The sequence below is a fragment of the Synchiropus splendidus genome, chromosome 18 (assembly GCF_027744825.2).
Source record: "Synchiropus splendidus isolate RoL2022-P1 chromosome 18, RoL_Sspl_1.0, whole genome shotgun sequence".
Classification (NCBI taxonomy): domain Eukaryota; kingdom Metazoa; phylum Chordata; class Actinopteri; order Syngnathiformes; family Callionymidae; genus Synchiropus; species Synchiropus splendidus.
In genome coordinates this window covers 1,831,760-1,856,286 of record NC_071351.1, presented here as the reverse complement: position 1 = coordinate 1,856,286, position 24,527 = coordinate 1,831,760, and the positions used below count along the sequence as shown (strand labels likewise).

Sequence of the window (24,527 nt, the reverse complement as noted above, 5' to 3'; positions counted from 1 at the left end):
CCTCAGTGATGTCACAATATAAAGCCCCAGAAAGCAATCCGTCAGAGTGATTCCCGACGGCTCACATGTTTGTTGTCGTGTAGCACAAGAGGCTGTGCAGTCCAACTTCACACTCCTCGCCCCCACAGGCCTGTTAAAGCCCTCTGCCTGCTGCTGTCCGTCACTGCCTGAAGCAACTGTCATCCCAGAGGATCCCGGCCGTCAAGCCAGCTGGGAGAAGCCACTGAAAAAAGAGCACGAGCATGTTTCCCCACCGCATGTACTTTAAATATCTTCCATGCAATTCACAGGGTATAATTTTAGACAGGGGACGGGGGCTCGAGCAGGAGTGGAAAGCCGACCCCTTCACTACTGCCACATCTCTTGGACGGACTGGACCTCTCCTCGTTCCAGATACTGGAATCACAAAGAGCCAAAATGTCAACCGAAAGAGAGGCCGAAGATATCAATGAGGAAGACATCGACGAGGATGAGCTTCTCGCCATGCTGTCACCTGAAGAGCTGAAGGAGCTGCAGAGTGAAATGGACATAATGATCGCGCCTGATGAGAGCGTTCCAGTTGGTCAGAGACAAAAAGACCAGACAGAGAAGCCTCCAACTGGCTCCTTTGATCACAGATCCCTTGTGGATTACCTCTACTGGGAAAAGGAGTCCAAGCGAATGCTGGAGGAGGAGCGAGTACCTGCTACTCTGCTGCCAAGCCAGGTGAGACTTGAATAAATGAGTGGTGAGTGCCTGACGTGACTGTGGTTTTTCATCACGCTAGAAAACACTGGGGGCTGAAGCTGACAGGAAAGAAGAAGAAGAAGAAAAAGAAACTGAATACGAAGTGGTTGAAGTTATAGAGGAGGTGATAGAAGAAGAAGCGGCAGATGGAACTGAAGGCGGCGAGATTATAGAGGAGATTATTGAGGAAATCATTGAAGAAGTGGAGGAAATTGATGAAGAAGAGGCTGGGACACAGGTGACCAATGACACACTGGAAGAACGTGTGGAAGCAGGCTCTTCCAATGAAGTAGAACATGATCTGCCTCCATCAGAGACAAAAGAGAAAGAAAATCCAACAGGCAACAACACACAAAATGAGCAAACAACAGCAACAGAACCCGTGACGCCTAAAGAGGCTCCGGACGAGTCAAAGTCTGATGATGCGGACAAGCTCCCGCAGAAGGAAGAGAGGAAGATAAACAAGCTTAAAATTCCAAAGCTAGCACTCAACAACATCAAAATGACTTCACGGCCGTCTGGCAATGAGACCAATTTGGAGTCGACGCTTGACAAAATTCGCAACAACAACCCCTCCATCACGGAGGTGAACCTCAACAACATCGAGAACATTCCGAAAGAGATGCTCCTGGACTACGTCAACGCCCTGAAGAAGAACAAGCACGTGAAAACCTTCAGCATCGCCAACACCGGCGTCGACGAGAACATCGCCTTCAGTCTCGCCAACATGCTGAGGGAAAACCGCAGCATCACCACGTTGAATATCGAGTCCAACTTTGTCACAGGGAAGGGGATCGTGGCAATCATCCGCTGCCTTCAGTTCAATGAGACCCTCACCGAGCTGCGTTTTCACAATCAGAGACACATGCTGGGCCACCACGCGGAGATGGAGATATCACGCCTGATCAAGGCCAACAACACCCTGCTGAAAATGGGCTACCACTTTGAGCAAGCTGGTCCCAGGATGGTGGTGACCAACATCCTCACCAGGAATCTCGACCGCCAGAGGCAGCTGAGGAAGGAGGAGCAGAAGCAGCAGCAGCTGAAGGAGCAGAGGGAGATGATGCGGATGTACGAGAGCAGCTTAAATCTCCCTCCTGGTCTGCTGGAGATGCTGGGGTACATACCTCCTCTGGAGCTCCTACAAGAACATGGTCTAGTCCCACCATCTTTAGGGACTGACATGAGAACGCAGAAAGACATCAAACAATGCGAGTCGCAGACACAGCTCAACACCATTCCCAAGCCACGCCATCCAGAACCAAGCAACTCAATAAAGGACGTCCAGCTCAAGAGGACGCCGAAGAAGCGAGACCCTTTCCTGGACATCGACCCCCGAGATAACAGGAGACAGAAGGTCAGTTTCGGGCCCAGGAAGACCATCAGAGTGCAGGAGTCAGTCAGTGAAAAGACTCCAGATGAAAAAGCCAACCTGAGTGAGGTGATTAAGACTTTGAAGCCTGTTCCTCGGAGGCGATTGCCTCCAAAGGTTGAGGTCACGCCCCGCGATGAGCTTCTCAATGAAATCAAGAAGAGCAACGTCGCGTACCTTAAATCAGTGAGTACCCTTCAGTTACATCCCGAGCTATTCAAATGTGTCTGTTCAATGCACCACCTTGAACTTCCAAGACCACTGCATTCTCTGTTGTGTTACTGAAAAAAGACTGTGCTGCTGAACACACAGTTTATTCACAGGGGCCTCGGCAATTCTCACACCAAAGCCGTCCTTTCGCTTCATCATAATGGAACTGATAGGGTTTTAGTTTATGGTTGTGAGAAGCATTAAAATATGACACTTGCTTCAATCGCTCTGGATAAAAACAAAAATAAACACTTCTATTACGATGAGTGTGATAAAAATATTTAAAGGGAGGAATGAGTATCAACTGTGAAGCGTATGAAGCCTCAAATATCATTGTCATAACTGCGTTCAACTCATCCTATGCCCTTGACTTATGAGTCGCCTCTGCTGCTTTCAGGTGCCGCTCCCAAAGGCGCTGGAATCAAGCGAAACAAGTCTCATCTGAGCGCTCCAATAGAACTTTACTACGTGTCACTTTTTATTACGACCATCACAGGATACTAAGGTTTGTGTTTCACCCAAATGATTGATGCTTTGAAATAAAAGGCATGTTTTGACTGACTCACTGTTCATATGATTATAGGTGGTACAAACCACGCATCATCAACTGTGTGGCTTGAGATATATGTAACGTATTTTATTGTCAAAATGAAATGTCAGCATGACTGTGGAGCACATCTGAGGTTTATTTCCAGTTCAAAAGAAGATTGACCAGTGAACACATTTTCCCCAAACTGCTATTTTTGGAGGGATCATGCACAAATATATCAGTTTATGGAACAGCTTCAACAGCACGCAAAAATATTAAATACAAATGTATCTCGCAAAATATCTTTAAATATTGACTACGTTTAAATGCCATGCTAGAATAGGAAAACAGGGACACGTGACAAAAGGTGGACAGGAAATGATTGCACATGCCATTCACTTTTTAATGTTGCATAGCTACGGGCTGCGGAGACCCTTTGGTCAGCTTCTATAATATTAGAAAGGCCCCCCATGACGCCGATCGTAGAAGCAGAACAGTTGTTTTATCATAGTTTCTGGAGTGATATGATGGGCTTGTGTCAGCCTCTGTGCTTCTCAGAAACTAAATCAAAGTATTTTGGGAGCACTAGAACAACTGGATCGTCGACAAACGCTTTGTCTCTGATGAAGTATTGAACATTAGAATGACAATAGTTGTGCGTGTGATGTTAGATAGACGGTAAAGTGCACGGCAAATACAAACCAAAAAAGGTTTTACTTTCAAATCATGAACGACCGGTGAGAAACCTTTGGTGCTTGCTGCCTGATAATGAATGAGCCCATTTGGTTCAGTATCAACACAGATCCATGAGGGAGAAGGAGAAAGTCAAGACTTGAAGTTGCAGGAATGAAAGAGCAGGTGACTCGACGTGAAGCAGGGAAGGTGCTACAGAATTATTATGAGCTCTGTGTGTGACTTCACCCTCACTCCTTCAGCTTGCCCTCAATGAAATCCTGGATTTTGTTCATTTTCTCTTCCTGCTGATCCAGGAGGTCCATGATGACACCCATGGGAGTCTTCTTCAGCCCAGCTCCCTCCATCTTGTTCTCCAGTCTGTTTTTCATGTTGCGTAGTCTCAGAGAAGCGTGGATGAGAATCACTGCAGGAACATCAGCACTGTTAGACAGTTGAATTTAACGTGATATATTGACGTGGCGGTGCATCCCAGTGTATGACATCATCTTTTAAATGTAGTTTGAGCCCTCACCAACCACCCTTGGCAACCTGTAAACAGTGGCAGTGCTGCGCGGCTCAGTTGGGAACCCAACCATGGCCACAATGCAAGAAGCGCCGCAGTTGCTTCCAACCAATGCAACCAACAGCTGAACCCTGACCGACTGATCCCAAACCTTTCGCTTGCATCAGTCTTAGAATCAGTGCCTGCCGATACAACAGCAGACTTTGTCAGGTCCTGTGTGAGTCAGGCTTTCACCAATGTTTGTTGAACCGCAGAGCAACTTCAGTTACGGGTCGCCTGGTGTGTCATCGTCTCCTTTGAGAGCACTCAACATTTGATATTGACAAGGTTGAGCGACGCTCTATTAATAACAGAGGCTAACATGATATTGGAAAAGTACACAACAAAAACCAGCGGAGCACATGTGGACAACACATGACGTCGATGTTTCAACCAACCACGAGTTACCATACATCGTACTTCACTTGAATTCAGTTTCTCTGTTTTCTATGATACACAATGAAAGCCCTGTTTTATTGCTGAAAAAAGAATGAAAGAAGGAGAAAATATAGAGGGAACTATAAACATAATATACAGAAATATACATTTGTTTTACGATTTACTCACAACAACATAATTTTAGAACGTTGGATTGGAACTCACACAGCAAAGGGAAGGTGATTCCAAAGATGAAGACCAGGACACCTCCAAACAAGGACAGCAGCAAATAACTGGTGACCATGACAGCGATGACAAACAGGGTTGGATTCTTCCTTTTGAAGTTCTTGATGGTGGCTTTATTCTCCCCAGCCCACACTGAGCCCATGAAGACGAGGGTCACCACCCCTCCTCCCAGAAACATCCCAAATGGATTGAGAAACCTGCGAAAAAGACACTTTATCAGCGGAATATAGAGGGCTGTTCAAAAGAGCGCCCCCTGCTGGTGGAACGAGGGACTCCCCTGCAAGATACGACTCGTGAATCCACTGGCTTTGTTATGGCTGAGGATAGTATTACAGACGGGTTTGCACTCCTGGTACAGGGTGAAATGGAGACACGAAGAGGGACAAGCAACAGTGTCTACTGGCAGCACGAATAAAGAACATGAGCCTGTGGACTTAGAGCTGGGTCAGAACCTGCCGCCGACTATAGGTTCCCGTCAGGATGGGTGTGGATGCACGGTATGCGGGCTACTGTCACAGCCAGCTTCGACTTGACTCACCCGACGATGAGGAACACCACCAGGGCCAGGGCGAAGTAGTTGGTCTGGTAGTACATTAAATTGCTGATGACCCTGTTGTTCCACTTGACCAAGTCCCCGAACTCAGGCTTGGAAAAGCGCTCGGCGCCGGGATAGAAGTCGTCCCAGGGTCTGAGAGGCGCGAGCTCCATCTTGGCTGCCATGTCGTCACAGACAAACATGCCCACGCGCTGCGCGATCGTTTGACAGGTCAGCTGATCACTGGCGTGCCAAAGTCTCGCGATATGTGGAGTCATCCAACCCGGAAGCCGCCATGTTGGAGATCCTCTTTGTAAACATCCCCATAGACTGTGAATGGAGTGCGATGGAAAAACGCGAAAAAACCCCATAAAGGCTCGTCGAAACGAGTTGGGAGTGACAGGACACACAGAGAGGGACTTAATGAACACGAAAATGCGCGACACTTGGAAAAGTTGAGCTTTCTTGGTGGTGCAGACCCATGTGAGTTGGCTCCATCGTCGTGGACGAACGACGATCCGGACAGTCTGCCGTCGGTGACGCATCCTGATATCAGTCATTTACCTGTTTTCTCGCCTATTCCACCCACCGCCGAGGATCTGAACTGTCACCGGAGTTCGGAGGCGTATAACCAGATGGTGTGCGGATGGGTCAGGGAACTGTTAAACCGAGTCATCGACGACATTTGCACCTTATATGAGAATGTGACGTATTTAAATATTTTGATGTGTGTGTGTGAGAGAGAGCGATAAATAGCTTTTAAGGGAACGTTCTGAAAACTGTGGGTTGGCATCAATAAACATGTTCTGATAAAAGTTCGGTGTATTCTCTTCCACGGCAATACAATGCAAATTAACAGTCATTTAGGCTATACTTTTTCTTTTTTTATTGAGCACAATATTCGGATGTTATCCACAGTTTGACCACAAAGGTCCTGGTTTGGCTTCGCGAACCACAAGTGACTCCTTTCTTCCGACAACTTCTGGCGTTGTTCTCCTTGATTTGTCATAACTTTTGGAAGTCGATAAAATTCCAAACGTTTACCACGATCAGAACGATTCGTATAATCCAAAACACGACCGTAATTCACAATTTTTAAAGGAAACGCTGCAGAATCGCCTTCGATACCGCTCTGTGTTGCGCAGTGAGGAGCTGCAACATGGCGGCTTCCGGGTCTGATGACGCGCCGTGAAAACCCTCTATACAGTTCATAGTTGGGGCAATTCACTGTCCTGTACATTTTCCATCGCAGTGGTTCTTTGTGGCCTCTACATGAGAAATTTGCATTCAACTATAATTTTGTTGTCGCGTGATTATTTCCAAACGCAGTATGAATGTTCAGCACAACAAACTGAATGAAATTTGAAATGTCTCACATTTTCTGGTTGAAAAACAGAGAACAACTAAGACGTATAACGTCGCTCCTTGCAAGTGGCAGGATGTGTAAACAAATTGAACAGATTTTTTTTAATTGCATAAAGTCAAACATATGGTCATGAACACGTCACACATTACAATGTCAAATGGCAGTACATTTATACATAGATGGACAACACAAGGCACAGGCATATACAATTGAAAACGACAAAAACAAAAAAATAACTAAAAGTAACCACAAACAAAACAAAACAAAAATAACAATGTATAACAAATTATACATATGAACGCTAGGGGGCAAAGTAGTTCTAATGAAAATTTTAAATTGATTTTTAAATTGATCTTCATACAAACCCAAAACAATATTCTTTCAAAATGAGTTATTATATTGACATTAATAAAGTCACAGATCTCTTGCCAGAAAATGTTCACAACCGGGCAGAGCCAGAAAAGACGTAACGTAGATTCAGTGGAGGATTTACAAAAAAAAGACAAGTTTTCTTTATGAATTCTTTGCTCGGGTAGATTCTGTGCAGAATCTTAAAAGAGATTTCTCTCACTTTATTACCAATCAAATATTTATGTGGAAGGAGCCAGACCGTCTTCCACTCTACTTTCTCAAACCGGTTCCAGTATAAAAGGGTGTGTGGCCCGGTACAACCGTCTCTCTGAATTGACCGTCGAACTAGTTTGTTGTTCTTCGAGTCTTTTCTAAAACAAATCCCACCGACCAGTGGACTGACTGGAGTCAACGAGGATACTAGCTGGTCATTGACTCGTGGCTGGTGTTGTATAACATACACACTCTGAGAGATATTATATGATATATTCACCAGGTGAAACAGGAAGGTTGAATTTGTCCAAGAATTCCGCATATAACAGAAGTAAACCGTGGTCATTGAGGAGCAGAGGAGACGTGAGGAGGCTTTGTTGCAGCGGATGACGTCATTGTCCATGCGCAGTCGCGGCATCTACGCAGCTTTGACGCTCACCAACACCCCGGTCAGAATCGAGGACATGGGACCGTGAAAGTATGGCGGATGCTGAGGAGCCGTGAGTTCGAACGCACACACGATACAGCGTTTCATGCCAAATACATGCTGAGCTGCTCACCTAAGCCAGTCTCGTCTTGTCCCCATGTTCTGTCAACCCCACAGGGAGAAGAAAAGAAGGCGAATAGAGGACCTGACTGAGAAGTTAGTGTCGAGTGCTGGTTAAAGGGAATGACGAGTGCTGGGCCGAGAGACGCCAGCGTCTGACAGGGCTCCAACAGGCAGACGACCGCGCTGTTACCTCGAGTCCAAGTGAACGCGTGCACTCGGGTCGTTTCTCTGCGGTCATAAAGGCACGCGGGACACGGCGCACTTCCTTGTTACTGATCCGAATGACGAGCATAAACATGCTATGTGCTGGACTCAGCCGCTCTTTTGTGTCGCCGGTGACTTTCTATTCGCCCTGCCATGGAGTCAGAGCTGCGTTCTAATCCTTGTTGTACTTCGACTTCATTTGACCGGATGAGCCGGTATCACGATATTTCGGTTTGCTTTCTCTCGTATGCTAAGTGTAACTACAACTGCTCTGGCTGTTTCTTGCTATCCAATCATCATAAAGCTTGGATGTTTCTGCTCAAAAGGCAATCCGATTTCTACTGTCTTTGACTTACAGAATGGCAGTTGATGGAGATCACAATTGGGACGGGCGGTGGAGCCACGTCCAGAAGTTTTTGGAGCGTCCGGGCCCATTCACCCATCCTGACTTCGAGCCAAGCACTGACGTGAGCTGAAGTGTAGCTGAAGTATTTGGAAGTCTGCATGTGTTGTCATCTTTTTCTCTGGCATCAGTCTCTGCAGTTCCTGTTTGACACATGCAAAGTACTGGTCATTGGGGCTGGAGGACTTGGCTGTGAACTCCTGAAGGATCTGGTAAGACCTAAAACACTTGAGTTAGGACTGTAGTGACTGTATTGGTGAGTTACAGTTGGATATTTTTCTGCTTTGTGGAGGCTTTATCTGGATTTCGGAACATTCACGTGGTTGACATGGACACGATCGATCTTTCCAACCTCAATCGTCAATTTCTATTCAGGTATGCTTCATATATTCTGAATATTTTGTTGTCTTTCAAATGGAATTCTCATTAATTACAGTAAAAGATGTCTCTTAAAATTCACAAGGTTTTGGTTTGTTTTCTTTTTCAGGCTCAAAGATGTTGGAAGACCAAAAGCAGATGTAGCCGCTGACTTCATCAACAGCCGGATTCCTGGCAGCAACGTTGTCCCGTATCCTTCACAGAACCTGTTGAGCGCTTCAGTCTCAACTCTCCAGACATTTGATGGTCATGTCAGAATCCTTAATGGAGACACAGACACTATAAAAAGATCCAAGAATTTGATGAATCCTTTTACAAACGTATGTTTAAAAAAAAAAAAAAACGTATATGTATTTTAAGGCTGATCATATTTATTAATGGTTGACATTTTCTCCCGACAGAGTTTCACATCATTGTCTGTGGGCTGGACTCCATCATTGCAAGACGCTGGATGAATGGAATGTTGGTATGTGAACCTCTCCACGTAGACATTTAGAGCATCTGCTGCCATTGTCACGTGACTTCTCTCTAGATATCCCTCTTGAGCTACAAAGCTGGGAGGCTGGATCCCAGCTCCATCATCCCACTCATCGATGGAGGCACAGAGGGCTTTAAAGGAAATGCTCGTGTGATTCTACCCGGCATGACGGCGTGCATCGACTGCACACTGGAGCTCTACCCACCACAGGTATCCGTTTTTGATCCGACCTACAACACTTTTGGCCGTTGCCTAACCTGGACATTTGGATTCAACACAATCTTAGGCTGTTATTTCCAATCTTATTTGCTTGTTGTGTCTGAATATATTAAGCACTGGTTCTATTTCCCGCAGATTAATTTCCCGATGTGCACCATCGCCTCCATGCCGAGGTTACCGGAACATTGTATTGAATACGCCAGAATCTTGCAGTGGCCCAAAGACAAACCATTTGGAGGTACGCATCTCAGTTTATTTTGCTTCTTCAGACCGCAATCTTAAAAAATATTTTGTCTGCTAGAAACTAGTTTGGATGGCGACAATCCGGAGCACATCCAGTGGGTGTTTGAAAGAGCACAGGAACGTGCCGCAGAGTTCAACATAACGGGAGTAACTTACAGACTCACTCAAGGTAAGCATGACTTTATGGGGACAAAAAGAAGTACATTTTTGAAGAAAAGTTAGGATTTAATGGCACTATCCAATTGATCTTGCTGCCCTTTACTGTATAAGCTATATTTTAAAATCAATTCTGTTTTGTTCAGCACTTTTGCATTTGTTCTTCTTTCACCTCAGGTGTTGTGAAGCGGATTATTCCTGCGGTGGCCTCCACTAATGCTGTCATTGCTGGTACGGCCCTCACCCTTCAAGCTCTTGAACTTATCGTTTTATATATATACACACACACACTAGTTGCTCTTTTTCAATGACATGCAGACTGAGTAGCATGTTTTGATTCTTGTGTTTTCAGCTGCCTGTGCGTCTGAAGTCTTCAAAATTGCTACAAGGTGAGGAGCCACATTTCCCCTCACCTGATCATTCAGAAGGTTCACATCCCTCCCTCCCTCTCCATGTCTGTCGTTACAGTGCATATATGCCTTTAAATAACTACCTGGTCTTCAATGACGTGGATGGATTGTACACTTACACGTTTGAAGCTGAGCGAAAGGTTAGTTTGGGTCGTCTGGATCCGTGAATTGTGCATCCAGTTGCTGAAGAATGTGTTTGATTGACAGGAGAACTGCTCAGCTTGCAGTCAGGTGCCACAGGATCTTCAGTTCTCGCCCTCAGCCAAACTCCAGGAGGTGTTGGAGTACCTCACGGGACATGCCTCACTGTGAGTCCTCGGTGCTATGGGTTGGCAGTGCAGTGTATATGCTATAGCTTATTTCTGCTTTCAGACAAATGAAATCTCCAGCTATCACAACAACTCTGGAAGGGAAGAACAAGACTCTGTATTTACAGGTAACTCAGTATTCATGCTCTGTGGTTCGCCCTTTATTAATTATTTCCCTTTTTAATTCTAGTCGATTAAGTCCATCGAGGAGAGAACCAGGCCCAACCTCTGCAAGACTCTGAAAGGTATTGCTTTTCCTCCGTTTGAATTAAGAGGGGAAAAGAAAATGACGAGGCGTGTGTGTGTGTGTGTGTGTTTCACGCAGAGCTCGGCCTCTCGGATGGACAGGAGCTGGCGGTGGCCGACGTCACCACACCACAGACGGTCCTCTTCAAGCTGAACTTCACCACCTGAGCCGTCGTCTCAATGCACTGATGTTAGGATTGCCGGGAGTCATGCACTCGTGGTTTAGGGTCGGCCGATAACTCCACACGTTTTATCTATCAGTGACATTGTTTACTCCTTTTGTGTATTTTGTTAACCTGCATTGTGGCTGTTTATTTGTGTTAGTCTGAGAATATTGTGTCCGATGCTGCAATAAAGTTTTATTATATTGGACATGGCACAAAAAGTGACACTTCATAAAGGTGGCTGAAGGTTTTTCTCTTACTGCGCACATATTTATTATAATTCAACTGAAAATGCACTTAAAATCAGTCTGTCACTAGAAAAGCACTCTTCCATTCATATAATTTACCCAATTTTATTGCTCAACATTTATATATTTCCACATAATTCAGCACTAGTTACAGCTTTTGAAGTACTAATTGCAATGAGCTCAATAGGGCAGCAGGGGGCAGTAGTGCTCAAGGGCTCACCTGCGCATCTCGCTAAACGAAGAAGTGGAGCCTGCGCCACAGTGCTCTTTCACCAGATGAATACTTTAACTTTAAATTAAATTTACTTATTTGATGTGCAGTTCCTGCTGCCAGGGGTCTCAGAGTAAGAAGAAGTCTAAATAAGAAGGGGAAATTATTTAAAAAAAAATACAAAAATAATATAATACAACTCAATATGAAACATGAACGTTGCTGTGGGGATTAAAAAAAGCAAGTAAAAATGTGTGAATATTAAAACCTGGATGAGGATCATTTTGATTCAAAATAAATGGAAAGTACAAAATAAAAATATACTGACCACTGTGAATGTGTGAACATAAACTTTAGGCTGAAATATTGCTTCAGGATCAGTTTAAGGGTTTCCATCGATCCTCTCGAGGGCCACTCAAATACTGCAAAAAGGGCCACTTCTGCTCTGAAGGATTTGTGATTCCAAACACGAGGAAAATTATAATAACCTGCTCAATCCTTTAATCGAATCTACATTTCCTGAAAATATTATTGAAACATCCACTGATGCAGTCAAAAATTAAAAAAAAATAAAAATGATCCCATTTAAAGAAATGTCCTATCGTTGTCATGTTGCTTCATGAAACCTTTGTGTGTCTTTATCAGGTGATTCAGATGGGAAGTGCAAGACATGGTATCTTCTCAGAAGCAAAACACAATTGTGAGCATCTGTTTAATGCAATTTTTGATTTGTGAGCGTATTTCAGTGAGCTGAAGTGAAGTGATGCAGCGGCCTCTGCCATGATGGTGCTCCATGGCCTGGACGGCACAGTGACAGGATGTAAACACACTAAGCTTCTTAAAGCGTTAATGAAAGTGGCCGCTCATTGTCCGCGAGACAGATGGCCTGTGTGTTGATTAAGTTTTAATTTTCCTGACGGGACTTTAGCTGACTGATGACCGACTTCTCCTCCTTCTTATCCTGCCTGGAGGCTGATCTCCGGGGAGAAGAGCGGATGTGTTGACTCGGCTCATCACCTGCTGCTGCTGTCGGAGGGTCATCTCTCTTCTATACTGAAGCGGAATACCATTTTAAATGTGAGGATCCTCCGCTGAAGACTTGCCTGACATGCATGATGTTTCTCCAGTCGTCTACGGCGGCTTCATCGGCTACTTTTGTCTGCTTGTTTTGAGCAGTAAAAGTAAGTAACTTCTGAGAAAAAAAAAAGCTTGGTTTTAATGTATTTCCTGATGTGAATGAAAGTAATCTGTATATTTATCGACTGTATTTCATTCTGACATCATCACCGAAGCCTGATACAAGTTTGAAATGACTTATATGTCAATGATAATTGAAAATATAACTAATTCATGGCTGCTATTTTCAGCAATGCTCCTCTAAATATTCCAGAGAGCTCCTTTAGGAAGTATCCAAATGCACACTCGGAGTGTTTACCTCCTCTTTCTTGACTCATCGCTCCAGTTTGTCTGTGAACCATGAAGAAAACAACTTTTGCTTTGAGCTGCTGACTCACACGGCGCTCTCTTCTACTGAGCAGGCATGTATTGGCATTTTGTGTGACTCGCCTTGGCTCCGATTTGGATGTGAGAGTCATCGCTGAGCAGAGAGATGGAATGATCTGATAAATCACAGATGAGGAGAGAACAAGAGGATTTATAGGTCACACTGTGCCTCCTTCACGCTGATGATGAATCTGCTTTTTTCTTTTTGTCAGCCGGCACCATGAGAGTGACTTTCTCTCTGGTGCCTCTGCTGGTCTGGGCTCTCCTGCTTCTCTGCATGGTGAGCGTCTGCAGCCAGCAAGTGTCCACTGGCAACCAAAGCTCCCGAGTAAAGACAGGTAAGATGGAGATGGAGACCCTCCCAGACCTCCAGCCACCCACACCCTCACAGGGACTCATTAGGGCTGCTGGTCATCAGGACCCGTGTCTCCAGGGGACACTTGAAGTAACAGGATCTCTTCACGTCCTGCGCACAGAATCTCAATCACAGAGCCTTCTGAGGGCCACCAGCTTCTTAGGGAGACTACAGTCATGTTGAAACGATTCTGGTGACGGAGTGAACAATAATCTAATGATCAGAACCTTTTGTATCACGTAGAAGTCACATGAGAGTTGCGTCAGACTGTCGCGGATTCTTTCTTGATGACCTAAGACAGAAGATCCACCTGTGAAATGAGGGGTCACCTCCCTCCTCACTCGCACGGTGAAGCACCATCGATCTGTGGCTCTCGTGTCTGACGCCTTCTGACCCCGGAAACCACAGGGTCTTTGAACTCCCATGTGAAGATCAGCAAAGCAATTTGCTGCTTGTCTCAAATAATAAATAAAAACACTTTGTCATTGTCTCGTCGTTAAAGTATACCAGGAGTGTCAAAAAGAAATGTGGAAATATTAGTTGAAATCCACTTAAATGAGAAGAAATAAATCCACTTTCATTTTTCCTTATTTTTTCACTTTTAGTTCCACATAATAAACGTCAATAAAAGTGCAAATATTATTTCCATTTCTTTCCTTATTCTGGCACTCCTGGTATTTTGCATTATACTCACGCGTGATAAAATAAATCCGCCAAAATACTTTTTTAATCGAGCTATTGACAAGATTTTAAAATAATATTGTTATCGTTGAAGACCTTATGCCACCAGTTTTTACTGTATTTCATTGTATTATTGTGGAAAACATTATCCATTGACAAGTGTTCTACTGGACAGAGCTCTTCTTTTTCTTCCTCTCCATCCTCCACTTAATATTCCCAGTCTTCCCCTCCGGGGTCGGCAGAGGCTTGACCTCCTCCAGCCTTTCTGCCCTCCTTCATTCCGTCCTTCTTGTGTCCTCTGGCTCACACCTCCACATTTCATCAGGCCCTTTTTTCCGTCCAAAACAAAAAAAAAAAAAAAAAAAAGAAAAACTGTCACGAGTCAAGGACCCAAGCGCAGTGGTGAAAGTCACAGTGAGGCAGAAATAATATTTTAATAATTAACAAACAACAGAAACACAACAGAAAGCGTCACACAACCAGGAGAAAACTAACTTAAATCACAGGAGACAAAAGCACAATGAAGCGAGAGTCAATCACAAAAGAAACCAGGAAGCACACGGAAACAGGAAGAAACAAAACACTAACTCAGGCACCAGGGTTTAAGAAAGTCATCAAAATGAACAAACAAAGAGAGCCACAAGAAACAAGGAGTTACCACAAGGAACAAAGGAGAGCGTCACTGAAACTAGAGAAGTCAAATTACAGGGAACAATGAGGCGACCTCACGGAAACAAAGAAGTCGATCTGGCCCACGTTGCTGGAGTCCAGGTGTTTTTGTACTCAGGTGATCAGGGGTTGATCGGCTCCAGCCGTGTGCCAAAGAAACAAGAAGAACGGAGGGAGAAAACAAAGCCAGGACTCACGTGACAAAATCAGAGCAGAGTCATGACAAAAACTGCACCTCTGTTTAGTCATTTGGTCTCCATCTCTGTGCTCCGTCTCTCATATCACTATGATGACTCTTTAAAAGTACATCAACGATCAAAAGCCTTGTGCATTTTTAACCCTTATATGATGTTGCAGGTCATTTTGATCTGTATTCTGACCCGTATTGTGTAAATCGACTCAAAAGAGTCAGAAAACAGGCTTAACAGCATCAGTTGAGACAGTTTGAACGTTTAGAAAAGGCACAGCAATACATTTCGAATTCCAAAAAGATATTTATGAATTATTTTGTAGTGGACTTTCACATGGAACAGAGGCAGACACACCCGCAATCTTGTGGAAAATCATTTTGTGCAGATTGTCAACTCCTCCTCACAGTCACAGATCTCTATACCATCACAAGAATCTGCAGAATTACACTGACAAGTTCTGGTTTATTTTGTCTGAATGCTCCCAACGCCGTAAGCTTTCACGTCTGAAGATCATCTCAGAGATGAAATGCTGATTGTGCGACAGCAAATTTTGATGACTTTGGAACATGGATGACATGACATCTCCCTCGGCCGCTGAGGTCTCTTCCTCTGCATCACTATCTACTAAACTACCACTCATTTTTGGTGTGTTGTTGAAAGTGATGGCACGAGAAAAGTGCAAAAGTAAAAGTGTGAAAAAGTCTGTCCACGACACACACCTGTGCCTCTGGCAGTTAAAATACAATTAGCTGCACAGTCAAAATATAGTACACCAAGGAGGCTTGTTTGTTTTGGATCTGTACAGCTGCTTACGTCCATCAAAGTGTCTGGTTCAACAATGACCTGCAACATCATCAAACTGTGCACAGACATTACAGTGGGCATGAAAGTGTACTCACCTGTTCATGAGTCTACATGAGGAAAAGTCACAAAATTTCATGAAGAAAAAGAGCAGACAACCAGTTCTTTGGGCAACTCAACAGCCGAAATGGGTCAAATTGACCCGTAACATAATACTAGGGTGAATGCAAGATATGGTTTGCTTATAATATCCAGCAGGGGGTGCTGTAGCTCTGAAAACGCGTTTGCCCGTTTCATCCTTGCAGTCTATTGCATTGTCAGTGGCCGCTGGTATCTGAGTGTCGAACCTTCATCCTCAGGCCAGGAGAGGACGGGCACTTGTGAGGTGGTGGCCGCACATCGCTGCTGCAACCGCAACAAGATTGAAGAGCGCTCTCAGACAGTCAAGTGCTCCTGCTTCCCTGGACAGGTGGCAGGGACGACGAGGGCACTGCCCTCTTGTGTGGAAGGTAATAACACTGTCCCACTCCATGAGAAGAACACTGAAATGTTGAAACGTCTTCCTCTGAAACACCCAGCCTCCATCGTGCGGCAGAAGTGGTGGTGTAAGATGGAGCCCTGTCTGGAGGATGAAGACTGCAGGGTCCTTCCTGACCTCACCGGTTGGTCCTGCGTCTCCGGGAACAAAGTGAAGACCACGAAGGTGGGACCCCTCTATGACTTGAACACAGCAGTGTGCAGTGCACACATCACCTTCTGTGTTTCACGGCTCCACACACACTCCCACCCGTGGTGTGTGGGAGACGCCAGCAGACGTGTAAGACTCTTCTAAGCCCCACTTTGCTTCCACGATCAAACATGATCACTGCTCCCACTGGCCGTATATCATCAGCCCACTCTGTTCTCCAAGAGGCACAGTGGGCTCAGAAGCAGTAATTCCATAATCTGCTGAATGACGGGGCCAAGAGGACAAACATGAAATAAGCTGGAAACTAATACGGGACATGAAAACCCGTGTAATTCAATCTGACGGCCCAAGGAAACCGCGCCGCGTTTAGAATTTACTGAGCTTCCCATGAAATGATGTCTTGCGTATCCGGCCTGACGCTGTTGATCATCTGGGTCCCAGTTATGAATGGAACCAGACAGATCAAATATATTCATTTCTATTTTTATTTCGCCTCTCTGGATATCAGAAAGTTGACTCACGCCAACTCATCGTGTAGCGACAGCACTCCTTTGCGTTGTGAAATGAATCCCAACCTGGTCGTAAATCCACTTCTATTTCTCCTCATTTTTTCACTTTTAGTTCCACATAATAAACGTCAATAAAAGTAAAAAAATTATATCCATTTAAGCATATTCCCATTTACAGTGGTACCTCAGTTTCCGAACGTCCCAGAATTCGAACAAAAATTTTGAGATTTTTTTGCTTCGGATTTTGAACGAAAATCCAGAACTCGAACGCCCCTGAAAAAAGCCAGAAAAAAACGTGACGTGCGTGGACCGATCATCTGACCCACGAGGTGCTTTGTTATTGTGTATAACGCAGCCTCTGTATGCAGACGTGTCCTGCTACATTGACTGTTTTTCCTTCATATTGAGGTGTAAAACCTTTCCTGTCTCCACACTGGAGCGTGGTAGAGTGTCACAGGGGAGGTGCTGGAGCGCTCACTCCAGGGTTTGATGTCCTGTTGTGGGCTGGAGCTGGGACAGGGATGAGGCCAGTCTGGGACAGAGCGTGACTTGGTTTATGACTTTGTCACAGCCAAACTGCACAGAAGCGCACATTCAGAGCTGGACACGCACCGGGCACCTCTTCACTTCTGGAGAGACGTCACTCACTCGGCAACCCCTCCCACATGCAGCGGCCACACACATAGAGGAACAGCCACCTGCAGCAGACACTCTACATTCACTCCTACAAAAGACAATTTTAAGGCTTGGAACGCATTATTTCTTTTTCCATTCATTGTCATGGGAAAAATCGATTTGGATTTCAAACAATTCGCTTCTCGAGCGGCCGTCTGGAACGGATTGTGGTGGAGAACCGAGGTAGCGCTGTACTTATTTTGGCACTCCTGATGTTCCGTATTGACAAAATAATCGACGTCATCCAAAATGCAAATGGTTTTCTGTCGAGCTATTAACATGGCCGTTACTCGATATTTTTAATGCTTTCGAAGGAAAAACACAGAAAAAGAACGATTATCTGCGGAGCTGACAAACATCACGCCTTGACTTTCCGAGCCGGCACATCTTAGGTCTCCGTCAGGTCCACGCCTTCAGTGGTGCATTCACTGACCACCCGAAAATATGAACCAAATGACCCCGAAACAACCCAAACAAATCAAAAATAACAAAAAAAAAAAAAGTGTGATTTACAGTGGAGATCATAACCCTGTCACAATAGCATAAACACAGTTGCAAGGCTGAAGTTTGAGATATTTTGCTGTGATATCTAGCAGAACAGTACATTATTTCAAGACAACTGTGACATTTATCTTAAACTAAGTCCATAAATAAGCGTCCTCACTTGGACTCTGTGACTCTAAAATAAGAACCTCCTGCTTCACCTTGTTACAGGTGAGACACGGCTTGAAATGAGCAGGAGGAGTCGTGACAAACAAGACTCTGACTTATGCTGCTTTAAATTTCTCCTCCAAACTTTTAAAAACTTGCTTGGATTTCAATTAAGTTATCTGGAGAGCAATCAAGTCCCAATTCATTAACTCTGCTTCAGCTTAACTTTCAAGCGGAGGTAAACAAACCCTGTTTTTCTTCTGCTTTTAATTCACACTTCACAGCTCTGGCGTATCAAGAACAGGAGCAGGACTGCACTGAAAAAATTCAGCATTGATTTATCATCAATTCATCGCTTTTTATCGCGTGTATCAACTGTACAGTGAATCTATGGTCCAGTTTTGTGGCACTCTTTCCTGCGTAGGATGCAAAAAACCCTTGTTATTTTTCAATCCATCCATCAACTCATCTGGTCTCCTTCATCATGGATGTTTTGGTCGTGACATGTGTCACTGCCTGATCTGGTCCGCCTGCCTGATCTGGTCCGCCTGCCTGATCTGGTCCACAGGAAATTTCGGTCCTGGAACCGGAAATTGCGCATGTTTTACCAACTAACGTTTAGTGGTAAGTGCATGGTTATAACACGCAACGTTGATAACTTATTAAAATTATTTTTTTAACTTCAAATAGTCGAGATGTAGAAATTGTATGTTTTTATCTGATATTGTAAGATTTTTTTAAACAACGTAAACGGACTGAGGCGCTGCACCACGGTGGATATGAACCTCGTTCAGGAGCAGAAGTGCTGTTAAATCTATGTGAAAGAATAATGATAATACAAAGACATTGCACAGGTCAAACATATTGGAGGAGCTTGAAATGTTATTGATTCAATAATGCTGGTTAAAAAAATAGAATGTCAGATAAAAACATACAATTTCTAAATGTTGACTATTTTAATTAAAAAAAAAAAAATCATTAATAAAAAAAGTCATCACCTTTGCGCGACATCAATAAATCCAACATTATGGAGTCAAAAAAACATCATTTCAATCTCCACCGATACATTTGACCTGTGCAATGAATTGCTTCCGATATATAACCATTATTGAATGAGAAACATTTCTCCTTACATTTGTTTCACAGAGATTTAACAGGAGCAGCAGTGAGCACTTGACCTCACCCTGAATAAGGTTTATATCTATATGGTGCAGTGCTTCAGTCCGTTCATGTTGTTGGGATTAAAAAAAAAAAAAAAAAGAAAATCAGATAAAATGACATACAATTTCTAAATCTGGACTATTTTAAGTTAAAAAAAAAGATTTCATTAATAAAAAAAAAACGTCATCACCTTTGCACGATATAAGCATGTATGCATGTGCTTACCAGTCAACGTCAGTTGGTAAAACATGTGCAAGTTCCGACGGACCACATCAGGCAGTGACAACGTGGAATTGACAAAACATGATGAAAACAAGGAATCACTGCCTGTGACGTGGACTGTGTCCCCTCCTGGTGCTTGTTTGCAGGTGGCACGCTAGCCAGGCGGAAGAGGGCTGCGCAGCTTCATACTGCAGCAGCCGCCTCAACTCCCGAGACAGTGAGCGACCCATCCCGTCCAGCCCAAGAAGATTCCATTAGATAGCCTATCTCCTGGATGAGCCTCGCACCGCAAGCACTCATCATTTCAATTCCCCTTGTCTTAAACACCATTAGAGTTGGGGGGCGAGTCCCGCCGGCCCGGACGATCTATTAGCAGCGGAGCTAAGATAACCCCATGCAGCTCCCTGGACTGATCCAAATATTGGGCGAAAAGAGAGAAGTCCCTTTCCATTTCCCGCTGCTTGGTATTCCGAGCAGGTGGGGGGTAAAAGTTGGGAGATTGTGTGGATATTCAGACGGCGGCTCACCAAGGCATGAAACCACAATCCCTGAGAAATGTATGATCATGTAGCATGTGTCGACGACGTTGTCTTGGAAACTTGCTTCTGTAAAGAGGTCAGATCCCGCTGGACTTGTGCTTACAATCTCGACGCTCGCTCAAACACACACGCCTACACACACGCACACGCACACACTGTGTGCCAGGCTGTTTTTTTTTGGGCAGGCAGGCCACCACCTGCAAGGCTGTGATGGCACGCATGGAGTCCTGATGCAAAACAAGCGGCGTTTGAAATGCTAATGGTGTGGAGACCGAGGAGAGGGGCATCTTCACTGTGGAGAGTGTTTACATCCTGCCTTTGTTTGTCTCTGTAAGCCCAGCGCTCCTGTGGAGGGGACTCTGCTCACACTGATGATGGGAAATGTTGGAGCTTTCTCTGCCTTTGAGCAACTCCCGCAGAAAAAAGATTTCCTCCATTATCGCCACTTCATCCTCCACATGTGAATAATATTCCTCCCGGACCAGATCTGATTGTCTCGCTTTCATCTGGCGGGTTCAACCAGACTTTTACCTTGAATAATGAATCGAGACTGTTGGTTACAAAACAAACAGGGAGGCTGCGCATCTTCAGATCTGAGGCACGCAAACGCCACACGCTGCGCTGACGCTGCCACGGAACTCACCTCTGACTCAGACTGTTCAGTCACGCAGCTGAAACCAGGCCCCAAAAAAAGTCTTTATCATGTTCAAATGAGCTGTTCTGTCTGTTTGTGCGCCTGTTTTAGCTGTACATCACAGAACAACATCCACCATTGCAAACAGCAAGCGAATGGCTGGGTGGAATATAACGGACTGTGACAGAAAGCAGCAGCCAGGACAGCTAATCAATCCCTTCACCTCCTCGGGAGCTGCGAGGGACTTGCACAGCAGGGGGCAGGGAGACTTTCACTTCTCAATCCTGGAGTCCACCTCACTTCTGCTTCTCCTCACTAGGGAGGGAGCTAAAATTCAGAGGCTGAGTCTCATGTTGTACTGTCTCCAAGGCCGCTGCTTTGCGGGTTGTGTGTCAGCCGTCTTCAGGTCTGTTAAGTAGAAAAATAACAGCGCAAGCTTCTGTTGACAGTGCTAGATTTTAGCAGCTAGTATTTGGAATCATGTTGATACCGTAATTTCCAGACTATGACCCACTATTTTTTTCCCTGCGGCTTATACAATGCCGCCCAAAATGCGCTGTTTTCGCCCGTGTGTCTGCAGCTCCGGCAACAGAGCCGATCTCCTGGAGGTCTGGAGTCGAGAAGCAGCAGCTGAGACCTGCAGTGGTGTCGCATTTTGAGGGCTTTAATGTGAATAAAAGATGCGAGGAGCTCATGATTCAAGTTCAGAACAATGCACAGTTTGTTTCATGAGTCAGTCTTGATACTGGAGTCTGTTTTCCAAACTAATTTTGAAAAGCGTTTTTAAGCTGGGTGCACCACTGACCTTTCTACACTGCAGACAGCACCACCGCACCCGCGGCTTATAGACTGCTGCAGCTTATGTATGAGCAAGATCTATTTTCCTTCTTAAATTTAGTGGGTGCGGCGAATATTCCTCTATAGTCCAGAAATTACGGGTAAATAAAACATTCAGCGACCATGTGTCTTTGAAAGACTATATCAGACAGCAGTCCTCCTCGAGAAAATTTCAGTAGCCGAGAAAATACTTTCAGTACATGAATGGATCCAGACAATTTCCACTGAAGTCAAACAGCAACTTTGCTGATGGACAGACTGAAAAGAATTCATTTTTAAAAACAAAGTGTGAGCATAAGTGTAAATATGAAACAATCTAAAAATTGGATTCATCAGATTAAGATTGAAAAGCCGGTGACTGTGATGAAAGAGGAAACGTATCCTCAAAGAAAGCCCTGCATGAACAATGAAGTACTTGAGGGAGTGAAACAATAATATTATGAGCCGGGAAAACAGCTCTCATGCTCATTTAGCTGCAAAAGGAGCTTTCGGAATTATCGGACAAAAGAGCTTTCAACGGGAAATCAAAGCATGCAAATGAGGGTCGCAAAAACATGATCAGGCTCTTAAAGCAAGAATGGAAATCAGGAGTATAATCGAAGACAATGAACGCCTGCTCCCGCTTGAAACGGAATGATGGGCAAAGTATTGTTTCAGAACACAATCTGAGCCCTCATGAGATGATTACTTCCAAGGCCTGTGCCGGGAGCAACTTGAGGTTTTTACTGGCTGAAGGACGGCTGCACACATCCTTGCAGGTGTTGGGAATTGAACCTGTAACCTTCCCCGTGTAGGATCAAAGCTATTTGCATGAAGAACAAGGACGACATACATTTTTCAGCCCTATTAATCCGTAGTTCTGCCAGGCTGTTAGTGTGCTCTTCAAGCTTGATGAAGCGGTGTCTTCTGTCTCTGCTAGCTTATGTGTTCTGGCGCCGGGTTGTTTCAGGGCCCTGAGCGAAAGCTAACATCGGACGAAAGCCTCTCAAGTTAAGCTCATAATCTGGAAGACTTTATACTGGAATTAGCCGTGCTGTTTCATGGCAACTGAGTCTTTAGATCGTGGGGCTAATGCGAGTTTATTCCTATACAGTAAATATTTAGAAAGACTTGGCCAAACGTTTATGGAACCAGGAAAGGTTCAGGTGCAGTGTGAGCTTCTGTCCAGGCTCTCATGTCGTTTCAATTTATTAGAGGATTCAAAAAACTGATCCTGAAAACATTTAATCCAGGCAGAATTTCAACTTCTGAGGACAATTTATTTGACTTAAGTTCCACGCAACCCTCTCACAAGGACTCCCAGTTTGCACGCAGGCAAATAAAGTTTGACTAAAGGAAAGATTTTCAGTCCAAAAGACGAGAGTTGGATCTGATTTTTAATCATGTTCTTCTCGATGTTTGCCATCTTTCATCTGGTGCGACTGCAGAGAACAGTAGCTCATGCTCACTAATAGAAAAAAGTGTCCTGGAGCGAGTGGTGCCCGTAATGGAAACACTGTCCGGTTCTGCTTTAACAACTCTTTTCTCATCTATATTATATCGACACAATAAAACAACGTATAGACAAACACTCTCTCTCTCTCTCTCTCTGTGTGTGTGTTTCACTGCAGGCTACTGCAGTCTTGAAGCAACTCAGAGTAATAAAGTGAATGCAGCTCGGTCATGGCTCACAGAACTCTCATATTTGCTTTTTCTTTTTGCGCAGGAAACTCATTGCGTTTGCCACTTAATTAAAAGGAAATTGAACAATTACAAATTAATGAAAAAAATGTCGAAGGAACATGAATAGTGGCAGATGTGTTCATGCTCGCACCACAGGAAGAGTGGCAGCAGTCGTCCGGCATCCCAGCAATATTCTCCTTCATCACAGGGTCTACAAGCTGATGAAGTGTTTTGAGTCACAGTATTGGAAGAAAATGACGTTGAGTAAAGAACCAAGAACCAAGGGCGTCGACACCAGAACACAGAACGGTAAATACCAATTATTATCACGCCTAACCAACGGGGACAACGCAAAGGCACTCGGAAATTAACTCCCGAGGCCCAATGAACAGGAAGTGTTCGGTGGGGGAATTAAACACACACACAAGGAAAAACAATGACGAGAGGAAAAACAAAGGGTGAGTTAAACAAAGCACTCACACACAGTCGAATGGAGAGAAGCGAGAAAGCAGAAAACGGAGTGAAGAAAACCAACTAAGGAGGCGGCAGAAAGAAGATCAAGCGAAATATATATAACAGGAGCACGAGAGAATGAAGGCTAGAGAGAGAGTTTACCGTGAGGACGCAAAGCAACCATCTGGCAGCGCAGACTGGAATCCAGGTGTGGAAATCAGTGGCGTCAGATGAGCGGAATGGGATCCAAAAGGAAAAGGAAACAACATGAACACAGGAAATGACAAAATAAACAAAACATGACAAAAAGCCTCAGTATTAAACCTCAAGTGCTTTTCTCGAGTTATCATGTAACAAAATAGGTGAGAAAATAGGTGGGAAACGTACAAAAGTCATGGCTACTTGAAGATAAGTTTCTTCCAGCCGAGCAAGTGGGAGAGATGAGATGAGTCTCCACCCAGTCTGGAATGTAGATTCTTGTTTGTGAATGCATTTCCTTTCCGAGTATCATGATGTGTATTTCCTTCCAGACCCATTCCCTCCTCCCCTCCCAGCTGCACCAAAAGCCGATTGGTTTGCGTATCAAGTCAATTTTCCCCCATAAATACTTTGTCCTGCTAATCTGCAGACTGATATCCTCACGCACTAAAGTGGCAAAAACTTTTACTTGCCCGAGAACTGCTGTGAAAGGAACACATCATCCACAAAGAGAGGTGATGCAACCTTCGGTCTATCAAAATGCATTTACCTCATACGCTTTTTTAAAAGAAAAAAATGGATGAATAAAACCATCCATTCCAGGCAAATGGAGGACATCATATTTTAACACACCATAAAATTAAGATTATAAACAACACCGAAGGGGAGGGTTTACCCCACAAAGGCTTTAAACAGTCTAAAATAACTGCGACCGAC

General features: G+C 44.4%; 4 protein-coding genes across 7 annotated transcripts; 3 read left to right on the top strand and 1 right to left on the bottom strand.

Moving 5' to 3' along the window:
- The first annotated feature begins 241 nt into the window (after nucleotides 1-241).
- On the top strand, nucleotides 242-2,860 carry lmod3 (leiomodin 3 (fetal)). Its single transcript, XM_053849489.1, has 3 exons — nucleotides 242-705; nucleotides 767-2,284; nucleotides 2,706-2,860. The coding sequence occupies exons 1-3, from the start codon at nucleotides 418-420 to the stop codon at nucleotides 2,751-2,753; spliced, it is 1,854 nt and encodes a 617-aa protein (XP_053705464.1). The 5' UTR covers nucleotides 242-417; the 3' UTR covers nucleotides 2,754-2,860.
- Nucleotides 2,861-2,974: 114 nt separating this feature from the next.
- LOC128749666 (PRA1 family protein 3-like) lies at nucleotides 2,975-5,455 on the bottom strand. The gene is made up of 3 exons (XM_053849503.1): nucleotides 5,237-5,455; nucleotides 4,678-4,895; nucleotides 2,975-3,936 (listed from the first exon to the last, which is right to left on the bottom strand). Exons 1-3 carry the CDS (start codon nucleotides 5,434-5,436, stop codon nucleotides 3,761-3,763), a joined length of 594 nt encoding a protein of 197 aa, XP_053705478.1. The 5' UTR covers nucleotides 5,437-5,455; the 3' UTR covers nucleotides 2,975-3,760.
- A 1,815-nt stretch (nucleotides 5,456-7,270) lies between these two features.
- Nucleotides 7,271-11,130, top strand: uba3 (ubiquitin-like modifier activating enzyme 3). Of its 2 annotated transcripts, XM_053849502.1 has the most exons (18): nucleotides 7,271-7,663; nucleotides 7,768-7,806; nucleotides 8,276-8,384; nucleotides 8,452-8,532; nucleotides 8,613-8,695; nucleotides 8,808-8,888; nucleotides 8,975-9,018; nucleotides 9,100-9,164; nucleotides 9,231-9,386; nucleotides 9,531-9,633; nucleotides 9,697-9,807; nucleotides 9,972-10,025; nucleotides 10,147-10,183; nucleotides 10,263-10,344; nucleotides 10,412-10,512; nucleotides 10,577-10,640; nucleotides 10,703-10,757; nucleotides 10,838-11,130. In XM_053849502.1, exons 1-18 carry the CDS (start codon nucleotides 7,644-7,646, stop codon nucleotides 10,924-10,926), a joined length of 1,374 nt encoding a protein of 457 aa, XP_053705477.1. In that variant the 5' UTR covers nucleotides 7,271-7,643; the 3' UTR covers nucleotides 10,927-11,130. The 2 variants fall into 2 exon arrangements, with proteins under 2 accessions (XP_053705477.1, XP_053705476.1); XM_053849501.1 differs by lacking the exons at nucleotides 7,271-7,663; nucleotides 7,768-7,806 and adding an exon at nucleotides 7,818-8,132.
- Nucleotides 11,131-12,379: 1,249 nt separating this feature from the next.
- Nucleotides 12,380-23,884, top strand: LOC128749671 (chemokine-like protein TAFA-2). 3 transcript variants are annotated; one of them, XM_053849510.1, is made up of 5 exons: nucleotides 12,380-12,562; nucleotides 13,097-13,222; nucleotides 15,941-16,090; nucleotides 16,160-16,284; nucleotides 23,203-23,884. In XM_053849510.1, exons 1-5 carry the CDS (start codon nucleotides 12,490-12,492, stop codon nucleotides 23,284-23,286), a joined length of 558 nt encoding a protein of 185 aa, XP_053705485.1. In that variant the 5' UTR covers nucleotides 12,380-12,489; the 3' UTR covers nucleotides 23,287-23,884. The 3 variants fall into 3 exon arrangements, with proteins under 3 accessions (XP_053705485.1, XP_053705486.1, XP_053705484.1); XM_053849511.1 differs by having other exon boundaries at nucleotides 19,634-23,283; XM_053849509.1 differs by lacking the exon at nucleotides 23,203-23,884 and having other exon boundaries at nucleotides 16,160-17,309.
- The last annotated feature ends 643 nt before the right edge of the window (nucleotides 23,885-24,527 follow it).

Excerpts from the sequence above, each read along its gene's own strand:
- uba3 (XM_053849501.1), top strand. The coding sequence starts at position 8,071 with ATGGAGTCAGAGCTGCGTTCTAATCCTTGTTGTACTTCGACTTCATTT. Across the intron at positions 8,385-8,451 it reads ACTTCGAGCCAAGCACTGAC|TCTCTGCAGTTCCTGTTTGA; the intron begins GTGAGCTGAAGT and ends CTCTGGCATCAG. Across the intron at positions 8,696-8,807 it reads AATCGTCAATTTCTATTCAG|GCTCAAAGATGTTGGAAGAC; the intron begins GTATGCTTCATA and ends TTTCTTTTTCAG.
- lmod3 (XM_053849489.1), top strand. The coding sequence starts at position 418 with ATGTCAACCGAAAGAGAGGCCGAAGATATCAATGAGGAAGACATCGAC. Across the intron at positions 706-766 it reads CTACTCTGCTGCCAAGCCAG|AAAACACTGGGGGCTGAAGC; the intron begins GTGAGACTTGAA and ends TCATCACGCTAG. Across the intron at positions 2,285-2,705 it reads ACGTCGCGTACCTTAAATCA|GTGCCGCTCCCAAAGGCGCT; the intron begins GTGAGTACCCTT and ends TGCTGCTTTCAG.
- LOC128749671 (XM_053849509.1), top strand. The coding sequence starts at position 12,490 with ATGCATGATGTTTCTCCAGTCGTCTACGGCGGCTTCATCGGCTACTTT. Across the intron at positions 13,223-15,940 it reads AAGCTCCCGAGTAAAGACAG|GCCAGGAGAGGACGGGCACT; the intron begins GTAAGATGGAGA and ends CTTCATCCTCAG. Across the intron at positions 16,091-16,159 it reads ACTGCCCTCTTGTGTGGAAG|CCTCCATCGTGCGGCAGAAG; the intron begins GTAATAACACTG and ends TGAAACACCCAG.
- LOC128749666 (XM_053849503.1), bottom strand. The coding sequence starts at position 5,436 with ATGTTTGTCTGTGACGACATGGCAGCCAAGATGGAGCTCGCGCCTCTC. Across the intron at positions 4,896-5,236 it reads GTGGTGTTCCTCATCGTCGG|GTTTCTCAATCCATTTGGGA; the intron begins GTGAGTCAAGTC and ends TCTTTTTCGCAG. Across the intron at positions 3,937-4,677 it reads AATCACCTTCCCTTTGCTGT|TGATTCTCATCCACGCTTCT; the intron begins GTGAGTTCCAAT and ends ATGTTCCTGCAG.